This window comes from Pochonia chlamydosporia (assembly GCF_001653235.2).
Source record: "Pochonia chlamydosporia 170 chromosome Unknown PCv3seq00030, whole genome shotgun sequence".
In the NCBI taxonomy this organism is placed as follows: domain Eukaryota; kingdom Fungi; phylum Ascomycota; class Sordariomycetes; order Hypocreales; family Clavicipitaceae; genus Pochonia; species Pochonia chlamydosporia.
The window spans coordinates 40,631-57,137 of record NW_019154065.1 but is presented as its reverse complement, the minus strand read 5'-3'; the positions used below and the strand labels follow the sequence as shown (position 1 = coordinate 57,137).

General features: G+C 48.7%; 3 protein-coding genes across 3 annotated transcripts; 1 reads left to right on the top strand and 2 right to left on the bottom strand.

The window, feature by feature from the left end:
- Positions 1-3,114: 3,114 nt before the first annotated feature.
- VFPPC_17213 (hypothetical protein) lies at positions 3,115-3,594 on the top strand (the record flags this gene model as incomplete). The annotated part of the gene is made up of 2 exons (XM_018294953.1): positions 3,115-3,179; positions 3,246-3,594. 2 exons carry the CDS (start codon positions 3,115-3,117, stop codon positions 3,592-3,594), a joined length of 414 nt encoding a protein of 137 aa, XP_018135677.1.
- A 236-nt stretch (positions 3,595-3,830) lies between these two features.
- VFPPC_18644 (serine/threonine-protein kinase Sgk2) lies at positions 3,831-4,943 on the bottom strand (the record flags this gene model as incomplete). Its single annotated transcript, XM_018290126.2, has 1 exon — positions 3,831-4,943. The coding sequence occupies one exon, from the start codon at positions 4,941-4,943 to the stop codon at positions 3,831-3,833; it is 1,113 nt and encodes a 370-aa protein (XP_018135676.2).
- Positions 4,944-7,719: 2,776 nt separating this feature from the next.
- VFPPC_18645 (restless-like transposase) lies at positions 7,720-10,200 on the bottom strand (the record flags this gene model as incomplete). Its single annotated transcript, XM_022430223.1, has 1 exon — positions 7,720-10,200. One exon carries the CDS (start codon positions 10,198-10,200, stop codon positions 7,720-7,722), a length of 2,481 nt encoding a protein of 826 aa, XP_022284809.1.
- Positions 10,201-16,507: the final 6,307 nt, after the last annotated feature.

The following is a 16,507-nucleotide window of genomic DNA, read 5'->3' as shown; positions in this document are numbered from 1 at the left end:
ATTTTGGATCCAAGAAAATCATGCCAAAATACAGAAAGACGCACTGGACCACAACGATTGGAACGAACTCAGAGATATCCATGCCTTTTTACAGGTATTTCACCAGATCTCAGTACGTCAAGGCCGAGAGAATACACTGGATGAAGTTCTGTCCCACATGGATTTCCTCCATCATCACTTCACACACAGACTCAAAGTCGGGCTTTCAGCAACCCGCGCTTCTACGCGCGCTTCCATGTTGCTTGGCTGAAGTTCGAGAAGTATTACCAGCTTACCGAACAAGCCCCCGTGTACGTGGCCGGGATTCTCCTCCACCCAGCACTCCGAAAGAGCTATCTGAGTGAGCAGTGGAAGAGAAATCCAGCCTGGGTTAGCAATGCAGTGAAGGCTGTAAGGCAGATTTGGTCGCAGGAGTACAAAAGCTACCAGCTCCCAGAGAAGCAACAGGAGAATGGGCAAGAGCTTGATGAGTTTGATCGCTGGAGGAGGAAGGTGTACAGCACAGCGTGTGAGGTGAAGGATGAATTTGATCGTTTCATCCATGTAAGTAAATTTACAGCGTGTGATGGACGGACGTTGACGCTTTCTCACAGGGCTCACAGGCCGGAATTGGGCAACAAACGGCCTTACAGTGGTGGCTTGAACCGACCCAGCAAGCGAACTTCCCCCTCCTCTCCCGCATGGCCATTGACGTATTCTGTATCCCACCGATGTCCACGGAGGCAGAGCGAATCTTCTCGGGCGCGAGACGGCAGGTCACGTGGGACAGATGCAGTATGTCTGCGAATATGGTAGAGGCATGCGAGTGCATTAAGAGCTGGATAAGCATTCCAAAGGGGAAAAACAGGCCACTTCTTGCTGGGGTGTTTAGGGTAGCAAAGGATATAGACGCGGCCGTAAGGATACTGCAGGAAGATTTAGAAATGGACAAGGGGGCGGACAGTGATGTTGAAGCTGGGGACTTGGTACTATAGATAAGCAGACAATACCAACGTCTTCGGGTGGCCAGGAGATATGGCATACACCTGCTGGAAACAAAGTCATTTTTTTAATCCGCACCAGAATACAGTTTCATATGAAACCGAAACTATACCAGCGTCCGGTTTCATGAAACTGAAACTCACCCCAGTTTCAGTTTCATAGCGTGTCTATCCAGCACTGCGGGCAACATCGCTCCCCCACAGGTTATTATCACGGACAAAGACGATCAGTTGCGTGCTGCGGCACGGCACATCTTCCCCAACGCGCAACTTCAGCTTTGCGTTTTCCATATTAACAGTAATGTGGTCTTATCCATCAAGAAATGGTGGAAGAAACCCATCGACTCTAAAATAGATGGAGATGATGACGATGCAGATACTGCTGATATCCAAGAGATAGAACGTGGGAACACTAACGTTAAAGACACAAAGGATATAAAACTTGGTCCTCTTCCCAAACAAGTATTAAATACTCGGGCTGGTCTGTACCTCCTCTGGAGATATATGGTATTTAGCAGATCGGAGGACGAGTTCAATCAAGCATGGCGGCAACTTCAAGAGACCTTTGAACACCAAGAGCGAATTTTGAAGTATCTCAAGGACACATACTTGCCGTTGAAGAAAGAGTGGGCCTGCTGCTATACTCGCCATTATCGGAACTTCGGTTTGATTACGACAGCACCAGCCGAGTCAAACCATCATTCTCTAAAGACATACCACCTATCCCTTCGGTCCGACCTCCCTGAAGTTGAAGCAGCAACAGCTAGTCAGACAGCAGATAAACGTCAGCTGTATAAAGACAAAATACAACAAGCGAACACCACTATTCGGAACCTGTTCTCCGGAAGAGAGTGGCTTGGCCAGCTGCCTCTAAACGTCACTCGTTGGGCTCTAGACCAGCTTAGCGAGATCCACAGACTGATGGAATCAAGCCGGGTCTCTAAGAAGCCCTTGCCAACTTGCACAGGCTCTACTACGGCTCAATACGGCTTGCCTTGTGTGCATAAACTCTTGGAGTTAGCTCGTCAACATGAGGCACTAAAGAAGGAAGACTTGGATCCATTTTGGTATATCAAACGATCTCGAGAAATTGACGACCCTCTTCTTCAAGTACAACGTCCTCTAATGGGCATACCTAAGGGTCGGCCACGGAATGGCGAACCCTTTGGCAACGAACGTGCGATTCCTAATCATCAACTTGCGCCCAAAGCGTCAACACAAAGCGGCGTACAGAGGTCAGCACGTCGAAACTACTCTCAACTCGAGCTAGGGTTAACTCTTGACGAGGAAGACGCAGCTGACTTACAAGACCAACAACAGCCTCGGCGAAAACGGAGTAAGACTGCTTCAGTCACAACTCGAGTTACTCGTCAACAGGCAAAGGGACAGGGAGACAGGAACAATCCAACTGAACAGCATTATTCTTTGGAGGTGGAGGAGGACGATAAAATAACAGAACTATTGTTTGCGAAGGGAAAGGGAAAGGAAAAGGAGAAGGTTGGCGATAGCATTACTGTTGCAACGGATTAGGAAGAGTCGGTGGTAATTTGGAAATACTGGAAGCATCACTGGTAGCAAATTTCACCGGGGCATTATCGGAGACCTGCTGTGGCTGAATGTGGGGGGGTGCGTACGAATAGAGATTCGGGTGCGTACAATTAAAGACTGTCAAGAAATAGAGGCTAACCTTCTGCTCGTCAAGGTGAGCATCCAACTCATCGCTCGTTAGAAAAATTGCAGAGCAAGCACATTGGGGTTTTCCAGACATGTTCAATCTTCGAGGCGAGGCCTCTCGAAGCCTCGGATTCATGGCAGTGACGGGGTAAACGTGGGGTTTATACCCGCTTGATTTCGATAACCATTGTTCCCGTGACAGCTCTCAGCCAATCAACGTCCGCACTGTCATGTGAACTATAATTGGACTGTGCAGTGGCAAAAGTTTGTTGGAGCCACTATAAATACCTCGGGTATCCATGAGTTCTGACTGCCAAAATAACACCGACATTCACCGATACGACAACTTTACACCCAGGACGGGGAAATCGGGGACTTCTATAGCCAGATTCACTGTTTCCAATCTCATACTTACCGAGACCAGCATCAAATATGGCGGAAGACTGCGAAACTTGTCCATATGTTAAAAAGGGGACAGCATGTCCTACTTGTGGTAATGTCAAGTAGGAATCAAGGTGGTGGTAAGCTTAGAATCATGAAATTGCCTCTTTGTCTTCATCAAAGTTTTTGATTGCTAACCTACGGGGAAAGACTGAACCTTAGCTATGGCGAAATAAATTGGAGATTTTGTATGAGGATGAACACACCAGTGCGGTATATGCTTAGTTCTTGTCACTTTTCAGTCCCGTGGTTTGTCGCACTTTTTGGCCATCTAAATGGTGCAACTAGAGCCTCGGTTTTCTTCAGCCGACGAGAACCGAGCACCGACGTAGTCAGCTTCAGTTCTTGTGGACCAATCCTGCTACATTACAATTGCCGTCACCAGACGTTTCCAGAAGAGCACGAACAATATAATTTCTCCAGTCACATTTATTCTGTCGCGGCTAGAGTAATATTCCTTGAATCTCAAGGTTCAATAGCTTTAGCTGACACTCAATGAAGGGGGGGTCTCTCGAATCAGCGGCTCGAAGGACAAAGATTTCCATTTACCGCGACCGTACATACCAGTGGTCTCAGTGCCGTTTGCGAATCTTGTATACAAATTTGAGAATTGGATACCCCGCAATTTCGTGCCAGCCTTTACTGCAGTCATTGGCATCTGCTCAACTTGGGTACCATATCAGGATTAGTTAATCCATTGCATGCAGACAAGCTCATCCTTATTTGAGTGATACCTCACGTCTTTACCTCTCCCAGCCCAATTTCTGCTATAGCATCATCAAATGCTTTGATAATTGGATCGTACAGAATATTCGGATCCTGTGGAGTGCCAGTGAAGAGACCATACTTATGCGGGAACAAGACATCTCTTATTGCCCTGCACAAAGGTTTGACACCATCGAAAACTTCCGGAAATTCTCTCAGAATGACTTCTAGCCCATTTTTGTCCATATCACCACGCTTGCTTTGCGCTATGTCCTCGTAACCTCCAGTATACCACCGCGATAGCATGCTTTTTTTCGGGCGCCGACCTGACGCTTTCGATAATGACCAGCCTCGACGAGCGCAAAGCCATATTAGAACGTAAAAGAATGCTTCGAGATCGTGGCGATACGTGTGCGAAATTCCTAGAAGAACTTCAATTGCCATGAATTCCATCGTGCCCGTCCGATGTCGGGCCCCACTAGGACCTTTGCCTTCTTCCTTGGCCAAGTCAAGGTCGATGAGCATGCCCTTGAAGCCATCAGCATTCCCCGGGTTGGTGATAATGATATTGTTTTCGGAAATATCTCGGTGCAGAATTTTCCCGTCCGTGTAGAGTGATTGATGCACTTTAATGGCGTCCCGAAGGCCTTCGAGGAGCTCGATAACAGCCTTGAACTGGCTAATGGACCGTCCCGCCGGCGAGATGGCCAATACGCGAAAGATGCGATTGGCATATGGTGTCTGATCGTGATCTTGGTGAACAAGACTAGTACCTTGCGGTTCTTGGACGGAGTAAGTTGCTCCGTTTTCTACGTGATCTGCCTTGGCCAGCTGGCTATTCGACCGGGATCTCTTAGACGCATTGCTTGACCAATCCGTTGACTTCCTCTTTCTGTGTCCGCTGCTGGCAATGCTAAGACCGGGGAACTGGCTAAAAGAGTGGCTTAGTGGGGGTTGCGACTGCGAGAAGGACGTATTGGCACTGCGTGGCACGCCACGAAATTTATGCGGAGTCGAGAAGACCAGGCCTTCTCGCAACTTGCTTATGCTAGTGACTTCTTCGTGGTAGCCAACCACTTTCGCAAGACCCTTAACACCGCGTTCGATAGCCTTGTTAAGAAGATCAGCCTCCGGCGGTCGCATGCTGGAAGTCCAAGAGTATTTTACGACCCTGTCAAATTCTGCGGCTCCAGTGGCCCTGGCGAGGAAGCAAGACGTGCCACGGCAGACAATAGCTCGCTGATGGGCGATCGGATTCGGGTCGAGTTCCAGCTGACGTTTCCGCTTCTTCCCGCGAGTTTCAACAGGTATGGTGACAAACAACTTGTTGTCTTTTGCTTTGGTAAAGGTGTCCAGGCCTAGCTCCTCGTCTTCATCATCAAATATGCACACATGACCCGAATGAACTTCTCGGGATCCTTGTGGATGTCAAACGTAGCCCCGCTGTACGGCCCAGACCGGTCAAAGATCCATGTCTCCATCTCGGTACCGGTCAGAGTGAAGGCGTGCACGAATGATCGCGTAGGCTGGTAAGCGAACACGTTTCTCACAGCGCTGCCAACCTGAAGCCATAGGCTCTTGTTTTTCTGGTCGGACTGTTTGAGCTCGCCGACGACCAACACGTGTCTCCAGTCGTGCTTCGCATCTGATGCCTCATCTCTTCTCATTTTGACAAAGAGATCCAGTTGCCGTGTCGCCTCAGCCCCAACTCTTTTGCTTCCATTGCTTCTGAAATATGCAGCTCGTTCGGCTGCTAGCAACTCTTCCTGGAAGTTGAGCAACCAGATACATATCTCGTCCTCGGTGGCCGCGTCAGGTAACTGTGTCCATCTCTTATCAATGTCGCTATAGCGACTCTTGACGCTCTGCCAAATCCGCTCGGCTCGCCTGTTCCATTTGTGTCCTTCAAAATATTTCTCGTGGAATCCTTCGACCGCACGGTGCGTACAGTGGCGAATCTCTTCGAACACACGAGGCTCAATCTTCCGTCGCGTTTGTTCTGACCCTTGCTGCGAAGCGGACGAATGGGTTATTGGGGTTTCGAAAGACGGCGGGCGGCTCGGCGGCGGAGTCGAGTGAGAAATCGATAGGACCAGGGCTACGACGGCAGTCCATATGTCAACATCTGATGCCTGCTTGATCACAAGCTGCGATAGTGGCCGCAAAAGCTGGTACTCAAAATCTCCTTTCTGTACGCGTTGACGAACTGCCATGAGATCAGAGCCAAGGGCATCCCTGCCGGTTCTTGATGCAAGTAGCGGTGACACATCGGAAGCGGACAAGATAGAGAATAATTCGCCTATCGCGGCCACGAACAGCCTTGGCCGTTCTGGTACATCAGCGGTGTCATCTATCTGAGAGTTTTCGCGGTGAGTGTTTCGTTCAGCCTCTCGCAAAGCTTCGCATACGCTGCTGAGTGCATCACCAAAGGATTTGCGTCGATGATGCCCTGCTCTCCTTGAGTGAGGTGAGCCATCCTGGAGTCTATAAGAAACAGTAGAACATCATTAGCCGAACGTGAGATTTATACGACAATCGGAGCATGTCATCCATAAGGGACCAGAAATGTGAAGAGGAGGAAGTTGAAGGACTAAATAGCGGCCCCTGCCCAAATCACTAGTTCTGTTCTGCTGAGTAAGCTAACTAAACCATCTTCAAGTGGGGATCATCAAATCCGACACATTACGCTGGGGCCATTTGGCTTTGGTGTCCGCAATGCTCGCAGCCTTACGATTGTTCCTCTTCATCAGGCATGAGAGACCACCTCCTTTTGATGTTTTTTTTTAAAGTCTGAGTGGATGAAATAAGCAAGAGCTGCTCGGTATTACAGGCAGTACAGATGCGGCCACAGAGCTTACGCCCAGCCAGACTATTGTGAATTTGCGACATACAACAACCGTACCAAGAGGTGGTCTATGTGCCCTCAAGGGCGATCTCATACCGGGGTTCCTGACGAGAACCTCTGTGGCGAAGTCGAGTGTTATTTGGCAGACCTCAAGAGTCGTGGTTGGAGTTGCTGCAACTGTGGAGAAACAGGCAACAGGATGGACGGTTGTCTTGGGCCTCCTGGGGGCCGAATGGGGGATTGTCCTCACTACCTCTGCACACAATGCAGCTATACAAGTTTCAGGTAGCTGGGGTGATAGCAATCGTGCGGCTTCACTGAATATCTCCCCCTTATGTTGTGTGTTCGAGCACCCGTGCCGTGGCCCCCCTTACGGAAACAATAGAACCTTGAGAGTGGACATATTGAATGATCAGTCGACAAATACAAAGCGACGTGGAGTGTGATCTGCAAGGGTTGGATAAAATCTCGTAGCATATATTTTCGCAGAGCCTGTCACATGTCAATAGTTGCACCTGTATGCCTTTGCTCGAGGTTCGAGCTATGCAGAGACCCAATCAACTAAATCAACTACACGGCATCTGTCAATTTAGAGTAAGTGTAGATTAGTAATGAAACTTTGAATGTAGTGTATCAACGGACACCTCAAATGTAGTTGATTTAAGTGTAGTTGACTTCAGTGGATGGAGGTTTGTGGCGGCATCATCCAGAGTCGCGGCGTAGTGGGGCAGCGCATGATGGCACTAAGTTAACGCGTCTACACGTCCACGCGCTTGCTCATACCTCTTTCCTCTTCATCTTGGTTTTCGTGCAATATAGTGGCATTATCTCTTGAGTTGATCTCATCGCGCCCGTGTCAGGGTTGGCCACAGTGACGCTAACCATCCCCTCGCATTAAAAAGTGTCAGAGACGACATATTCTAACAAATACCTCCCTCTTAGAAGGAGGTGATGTCCACTTTTGCTGGCTGGTACAACAAGTAGGGCTTCCCGAGGCTCCTCTGGTGCGAATCTACCTTCGGCTGCTCCCGTCCCCTTCCCTTCATTCACTCTTGTAGCACTCGAATCGCCTCTTCAATGGCCAGCTGTTTTCGCCGCGGCAGCGAGCCACGATAGCTCCCGTCTTCTGAACTCATCATCATTAAGATGGATGCCCTCGAGCTCTTTCTTCTCCTCTATGATCGAGAGAAATAACGGATCTAGGTCGTTGATAATGCCTGCCCGAAACCACGACCTCAATACCTGACACATCCCAACTGTTTGCGCCTGAAGATTGCACCGTTGGGGAACAACCATCTGCCCTGCTGCCGAGAACATCCTCTCACATTCTGCAGACATTGATTGTATTGTGACAAAGTCGAGGGCCATTCGGGAGAGACGAGGGTATTGCAGGCGCTTCTCATGCCAATACGCTATCGGATCTCGCACAGTCTTGTCAGTGCTCTCATGGCTCGATTGCCATCGTTCGTATTCGTCGCCAATCGTGTCGTCGTCCAGTAGAGGCTCTGTCTGTATGGAGTCGATACGGGACTGTTCGCAATGCTCTTCGAAGGCATTGTAGTATTGCTTCTGTCGTTTTGCAACAGGCTCGTCATTTGAGGCCACCACAATATGGAAATCTCGATAGGACTCGTCCCACACTTCTTGAACTATCCTTTTTGCAGATCTGATCCAGTCGGGCTTATGTACCCAGGCCTGCTCGAACCATCCCCATCTGTATGCCGGGTGGAGTGCGAGGGCGGTATAATATATCGGTGTTGTGTCGAGAATAGTGTAATACTTGTCTAATTTCTCCCAGGCCATATTTATGCCGATCCTGAACTGTTCGGGGTCAGGAAAATCTTTTGCCATCGCCTTATATTTTTCGAGCTTGCCAAGCAGGAATTCAAACCCATTGATCACATCCCAAACGTTTCCATATGAACCAGTATAACCCCTCTTGCGTTTCCTGATTAAACCGTCGCCTTCTAGAGTCTTGACTGCATCTTCATAGTATCCAAGGATCGTCGCGAAGTGTTGAAGTACAGACCAATCGTTGGCCGTAAGTTGGTTCTCGTCTCTAAGGATTCGAGGCCGGACAGCCGACTTTTTCAACTGGCCAGTTCTTTTTGATGTATTCTCCTCCTCCCATTGGATTCGGAACTTCGCGACTAGCAGTTCGAAGTACCTTCGAAGTCTCAAGGCGCGGCGGATCATATAGAGCTGGGAAAGCCAGCGCGTATCGTTATCTAGCACTACCGAGACGGGGCTTTTTGACCGTATTTTCGGATCGTCCGACATGGATATGTCGTACTCTTGAAGTTCTTTCAACAGGTATGTCAGTCTGTCCGATCGATCAACATCCACGACGAAATTATGGAGCTTCCCAACCGGCCCTTTCTGTCGCCAAAGTTCGTATTCGGCTTCAGACAGCGCTTCTGCACCAGAAAGTTGTTCTTCGAACGCGTCTGTATCCTTCCCGAACAGTAGTGCCTTCGCAGACAGATTGACTATATGGCCGAAGCAGCGGCCTCGCCTTCGAGCGCCATTGAAGCCGAGCTTTTTGCCAATAGCCTCAAGTGCTGTGTCGTTGTTCTCGGCATTGTCAAGGGTAAAATACCCAATATTCTCCTCGATGCCAAAAGCCTCGATGGTATAAAGGACTTCTGTTGCAATGTTGTTCCCCGAATGTCTGCGGACTTCGGGGACCCCCAGAGCGACCTTGTGGGGCTTGCTATTCTCGTCCCTGAAGAAGCACACGATACCGTATAACGAGTGTCGATTCCGCGCCCTCCATCCGTCAAAGCTGACGTGTATTAAGCCGGGGCTCTTTCGCAGGGCTTCAATGACGCGCGCCTTGTGCTTTTTAAATTCGGAGTTGATGAGCGCGCGAACTGTGGTATCAGAGATGTTGGCGTTCGTGATCTTGACTGCAGGGTTAAGGTATTCGAAGATATCCCGGAGTCTCTCATGTTCAACAACACTAAAGGGCTGATTCGTGTCGACTATCCACTCGATCAGGAGACGTTGAAAGTGATTTCGATTAAATCCGCGTATCATAGAGTTGGCAATCGCCTGTTCTCGAGGTCTTAAAGGGTCGAGCTTCCATATATCCACAATCGATCTTGGCCTCTTGCTCCCTGGCTTCTCCTCGGCTTTCTTTTGCAAGCCGGACTTTGTCTTGTTATCTGGTGCAGATATTCCGTGATCCTTGTATAAGTGATTCAGCGCATTCTGAAGGCCAATAGCAACGAAATTCTTAGGTCTGGGGTCGTTCTTCTGAATACACGGCTTGCAGACCCATCTGCGCTCGTCGTCATGTTGTATGTCGTATCCATATTCCCAAGCCCATGAGTAGTTGTCTTTGCTTCTTTCTGACCATACCCAACCCGGAAAATGTCCCCAAAGACGCGTATCGTACTTATCAGGAGTGGGCAATGTCGTCGGCGGCGGGGAGAACGGCGTCAATGAGCTCTCGGCAGAAGAAGCAGGCGTGGAAGGCACTGGGAGTTCGAAGTCAATTGGGACATCATCGATAGAAATTGGGGACGATTCTAGGAATTCCGAAGCGCTCATGGTCATAGTAAACATAAAGACATAATGTGAAAGTGTCACGGACTAACTCGTTGCCGTGCACCTGGGTTGATGGCAATGCTGATAACGCCACCAAATGAGGGTCTCACAACCAGCCCCTGAGCATTGACTGCCCAGTTAACCACCATAGTAGAGAGTCCACCCCTCGAGAACGTCTGCTCTCTCTTTTTTGTTAGCTGAATGAGCCGCGTGTCCCCTTACGGAACTTACTGGGGCCGACCGGCGACCCCTTACAGAAAAGAAGCGATGATACTTGTTGTAGATGGCCAGAAATAGGTGTTATGTGATGATCAAGCAGGTGCTAGCTAGCAGGAAGATATTTCAATAAACTAGGCATCAGCCATCGTTCCGCTACACGTCATTCAAAACATGGCAATACGGTTCCAAGATGGGTAAAAAGATGCCGAAGTCAATCAACCAAGGATCAACAGACGCACGACGCAGTAGCGGAGGCTCTACCTTAAGGCACTTTGGTTAGAATACAAATTACGGATGTAGAATAGGGGGAGGAAGCTGACTTGTCGTCTCGCCCGCAGCCGAACCTACCCTGAAGCTAAGTTCGAGATCAAATGTGCAGCCCTTTAACCATCAACAGTTACACTGAAATCAACTAAATCCACGTACACGAGAGGCCCAAATTTAGTTTAATTGATTAGTCAGGATTGTCCTGATTTAGTTGATTTAGTTGAGTGTAATACACTAAGTTGATCAACCAGTGTAAGTCGTGTAGTTGATTGGGTCTCTGGAGCTATGAAGCTCTGCATATGTTAAGATCAAGTCGCTCATTCAAAACAAGAACAATATGCTACTGATCCCGCTTACTTATCGATAGCCGATTCATTTTTAGGGACTCCGACTCCAAGTTCGTGCGTGATAAATAGGCATAGGCTGTTCAGCCAATGACCCGTCATTCCCAAAAGCGATTCCTTTAGCATTGAATAAATATCACGAAACATCTGCTCAACTAGGCGATTCCGTCTTCTCCCTTCTAGCGGTGATGGCAGGCCGAGCTGGCTCAAGCCATCAACATTTTCCTGACTAGCACTAGTGGGGACTCATCGCCCGCCATCTTCGCCCCATCAGTTGACAAGTAGTTTAATACCAGGATCAATTCAGGAGGATACGTCTGAGTAATATCCTCAGCGATAGCCTCGAGCCTGCTGATCGGGATCGAGGTATTCTTTCTTCGAGGGAGTTAGAATGAATGCAGTAGAGTATCCACGAACGAAAGCTCTCAGACTTACAGAATCTTTACATCGTGGTCAGTGAATGTGACTGCCAGTAGTGAGTCCTTCCCCAGGGCTGAACATCGATTGGCAAGGCGGGCAAGATTGAGCACTGCCGCTCTGGGTTTCCCAGTGGCTTTGCAATAAATGTCAAAGACAATCGAGGCATCCCGTTTGCTACGTTTTCCATCGATGACCCCGCGACGACGTTCCTCCTTCACCTTGTCTTTGAGACCACTGAGGACACGAGCCAGTTGAATGGAAGCAAGCCTAACAGTGCGTGGAAAGTCAGGGTTGTTACAAGCAGTGTCCAAAGTCAAAAGCACATCTAATATTCTCTGATCAGAACTTGTGACTTGCTCTGGAAGAGTTGTCCTTCTTATCAATGAGATCCATTCTTCGTGAATTTCGCCACAGTTATCCAAAAAGAACTGCTTGGCATCGCGTCTGATCAAAGCTTGCGTTACGGTACTCTGTGATGCGGGTATCGTGCTGAGAGGTGGAATTTTGCTGAGGTTTGGACTCTGGGCTGGTCACTGGTCGACGTATTTAACATCCTACATGCTGATCGATTTCCAGGATTCAAGTACTTAGAGTTTAGATTGAAGGTACTAGAATTGAGCAGTGCTGAAACGATCCTGGATCGTTAAGACTTAACGATATCGATATCGAGATCGAGATCGTTAGCTATCGATCTCAGATTTATCGATCTCGAGATCGTTAAGGATTGAGAATCCTCACGTAAGCATGAAGCTAATCATTGCCCACGTAAGTTAGAGCCCTCGGTTATGTAAGGCCCAAGTAAATTAGTATAAGATCTGCACCTCAAAGTTCAAAAGCTCCCTTGTCTTACACATGGATTGAGCAGTTAGACAGGTTTCATAAATTTGAAGTTTACATTTGATACTGGTATGAGCTTACTAAGCAATCCTTAACGATATCGATCTAATCGATCAATAGGCTTATCGATCAAATCTTAACGATCCTGGCCCTGAGATCGATAATTCGGATAGATTACAGCACTGGAATTGAGGCAGTGGACATAGGGGACCGCGGCGTTAATATCCGGTAACCCAATCCTTGCACCTGGTCATGCCATAGGCTGCGTGGCAAAGATATGAGATCTTGGATCTTGCGACTTGGATCTTGAACCTTCACTCTCGGAAGAGAGAGAAGGGGGGGGGGGAGCGGGTTTCGGTCACGGAGCGGTCACTATATAGCACACAAGACCACTGCACTACGGCGTTGTGAATTTGAAGTCTTCAATTACTTTGCTGAATCAATTTTAGCGGAAGTTGCAAGGAGAATCCGTTACCTCTACAGTCGTCGATTGTCTAAGGTTCGTGTGTTTCCCAATCGAGCCTCACTAGTCTGTATACCAAAGTACGTGATCCAGCAAATATGGTCCAATAATGATGATCCAATGAAGACGGCTTGGTGAAGCGTGCAAATGGTCCACTGCAGACCGCTCAAAGCTTGCGACTCCATGGTGACGGTGAAGGTGAAGGTGCCGGTGATGGAAAGTGGTGGTACGGTGATGACGAACAGGCAGAGCTCCTAACAAACCCCAAAGGTAGTGCTAACCCGATGAGGTAATCTGCCTTTTTTGGGGGGAGGGGTTCAAGTTTGCTTCATTTACAGGAGTGATGGTTTGCCAACAATAAGAAGGCTTCAATATTAATACGGAGGCTGGCTCTTGTATTGTAGTTCCTACCTTGCTCTACGATGTTATCGCGAGGTGGTTAAGTGCTGATGGTTCAGTGCTGATGGTTCAGTGCTCTGAGTTTGCTAGTGTAACGGTCCAAGTGAGTATATTGTGACGGGCTTAGCCCAAGTTTGTCCAACATAGGGGTGCCTTTATACTGTCTAAAACTAAAGAGAAAGGAAAGATCAGAGCTCGAGGGCGAGCCTCGAGCTCGTGGTCAAGTAGTCGTTGATACTAAGCGAAATAACGTAATTACAGACCTGGCAGAGCCAGGTCTCAGATACCGGGCGTAGCCCGTGACACCAGGTATGGATTCCGCCAAACCAGAGCTCCCAATACTCCAGACTGTTTGGACTAATAATCCAATATTTCTTTGAAGACCCTCTTTTCTCTATTCTGAAACTGATGGAAGATGATTATCAGCCAGCCATTTGTTGTTGTTTGTTGCTTTAAATAGATTCATTACAGTGTTGTCCAGGGTAACGATGCAAAACCTGGACTATTAGTTCAAACAGTCTGGACTATTGGGAGCCCTGCGCCAAACAGTCATCATCCTCCATCTTTCATGCGGATATCGCCTAAGTTTGCGGTATAAGGGGCGCATTTGGCTTGGTCGGGTGCAAGTCGCAGGAGACGGGCTCATCAAAGGTGGCTTCCGGTGATGGTGCCAGCTGATTAGGTGATGTGATATCATATGACTGTGACAGTGGAATAAATAGTCCTGGCGGCTATTTGGGATGTCGGGGTCTTTGGCTACCTCCTGCAGGGCACTTGCGGTTGAACAGTTGACCATTGATAGGCCTCCACCAGTGACTATGCTGGTAACTGAGTAGAGTTAGCGAATTGCCTTTTTTTGGCATACAAATCTTGCTCCAACATCCGCTTACTGCCTTCGTTGGTGGCGCTCAAGAAGATCCTGTCGGTGAAATAGTTTATCACATCCAGGGGCCGTGCAATGCAGACCAGGAGGCTGATGGTTTAGTTGATGACGCCTATTTGTTTAGTTAGCAAGACAGCGATGCCTGTGGAGACAGTATATACGAGGACGTAAACCTCAAGTGTTCAGCCCGGGTAAAAATCTATACGAGTATGCTAGTTAGCATTGAACCCAATCGGCATTTCGGAGTTGAAGCATAGCAGTACTTTTGGTGGATGGCAGTTGTCACAAAAGTGGACTGGAGCCCCCTTCTTTGCTCTACTGAGTTTACCAGTAATTGGAGTAAGTTTAGCGGGTACAGGCTGTGCAAACGTAAACAAACTTGTAGACGTAGTTAAGAATGGCCCAGGGCGTCCGTAAGCACAGGCATGTCCTTGCCCGTAATGGGAATTAGTAAAGTCACCGCTGATACTGGTTTGGTGTCTCTCATTTGGATTCCAGCAGGCTGGCGGTTGGCCGACTAGTAATGAATGCACCGAGCGTGTTGGTGGACTAAGTTCCTGGTTCGAAGTAGGTAAGCCATGACCATAAGAGGTAGGCGCCATTGAAAAGTCGAAATGTTGTGATGTCTCCGGCACAGCACTCACGGCCTCTCCCAATGAACGAGTATGTGCATTGTCGACATCGACGTTCAAGATAGTGCTTAGACTGGTCATGGTTGGGCCGGGGGATGATCGTAGGTTTGTATCGACAATACGCCACAGAACGAGAACGCTGATAGAAACGGCCCCTTCATACAGCCGATTTGGACTGTACAGAAACTCGAGGTATGCTCTCAACCCAAGGTAAATATACAAGGGGAAACCCGCGCCGCAGAAGGGACATCAGTGTATGATGACTGGGATGTTGGGGGAAAGTCCAGGAACCATCTGCAGTGCAACTGAAGATACTTCGGGGAACATGTCGTGCATGACAAGCAAATGATGACAACTCAATCAAAAATTGAAACCATGTATAAGTTAGGTAAGGGGTCGGAGTCAGCTCAAACTGAAGCGCATGTTGACCCATAACCCCTCTGGACGCTATAGCGACCAACGCCCTGGCAGCTGAAGCTTTCATGGAATGATTGCAGGGACCAAAGCCGACGATACCTATGATGAACGAAGTAGTATATACAGAACGGGCCTCCCACAGGGTAACACCTGAGGTCCAGAACGGAAGGCATTCTGCATTTACAGGGTGACGACCCGTATCATTGCTGGCTATGTAAGATGCAACCTCACACGGGAAAAGACTCTAAACTGAGCCGACTGCTCAGTCGCAAGCAGTCTGGGCATGAGTCCGTCCTCAACAGACGAACTAGGGTTTGCCCTGAACCGCGGCTATTTGACTGTCTCCTTTGGCTGCCGCGCTCAGGTGTCAAGCAACGATCACCCTCCCACACAACCGAGCTTGCAAGGTATGCGTGTGTCGCCGTGGTATCTTCCCACGTAACTCACCTATATGGTGATGGGGGCTCCTTTGCTGCTTATTTGCAGTTGCCCGCCGACATGTTCCTGTTCCATTTATACACATAAGCGGATGGCAGGGTAGGACCTTCGCCCGGCAGATGTTGCGGAGGAGACGACGGCGGGCGGTATGATGGGTGATGGTAGGACGGCGATGCCTCGTCAATTGGAGAGTACAGCAGGTCATAACGTCTAATGCCTTGCCTGGGAGTTTAATAACTCCTAAGCCCATACGTTAGTGCTAATAATAACCTGGCTTAATTCGAATTTCGCTGGATCTTGAGTCAGCGTCACCATTGCGAAACTATTAGTTGATCCTCTTGTCCACCACATCCTCTTATCGTGTACACCCAACACACACGCTACCCCTGGTTCGGTGAGAAACCTGTCGCATGTCTCGCCAAACGGCATCGGACTTCACACTGAGATTCTACTGCAATTTCCGTTTCTGCAGGGAATTCGTCTTCTATTTAAGGCAGCTGCAGCAATTTCTCATTATAGCAATCCCGGCTCCTCAGATAATTCTCATTCATCACCATCGGCACCTTCAGCACAGTTCCACTCGATCTAACCTGATCCAACAATTGTCTGACAGAACCTCTAGAACCAGTCACCAATAGAATACGGGTCCCGCAGACGTAATCAACGTCCCAACATTCCGAAACAGAACCCCAGCTAGGCCAGCTCTTGACGATGACTCGTCACGATTTGAGATATGACCTGATATTTTCGCCACCGTCTGCCACCTGCTGCGCTTCCACAGGCACAAAAGAACCTGCGCTTCCGAAGTCGTTCGTGGACGGCCCCTGGTGCGACAAATCAACGTCAAAAGCCATATTTTGTCGAGGCTCATTCGGCAATCGGTGTCTTGTGAAGGCAGCGTGACTTATGCCGATTATTACACACTGGGTCAGTTCGCCTCATGCGGTGAATGTTGAGCGCCAACGTCCCCATACAGCACCCATTCGCAAAC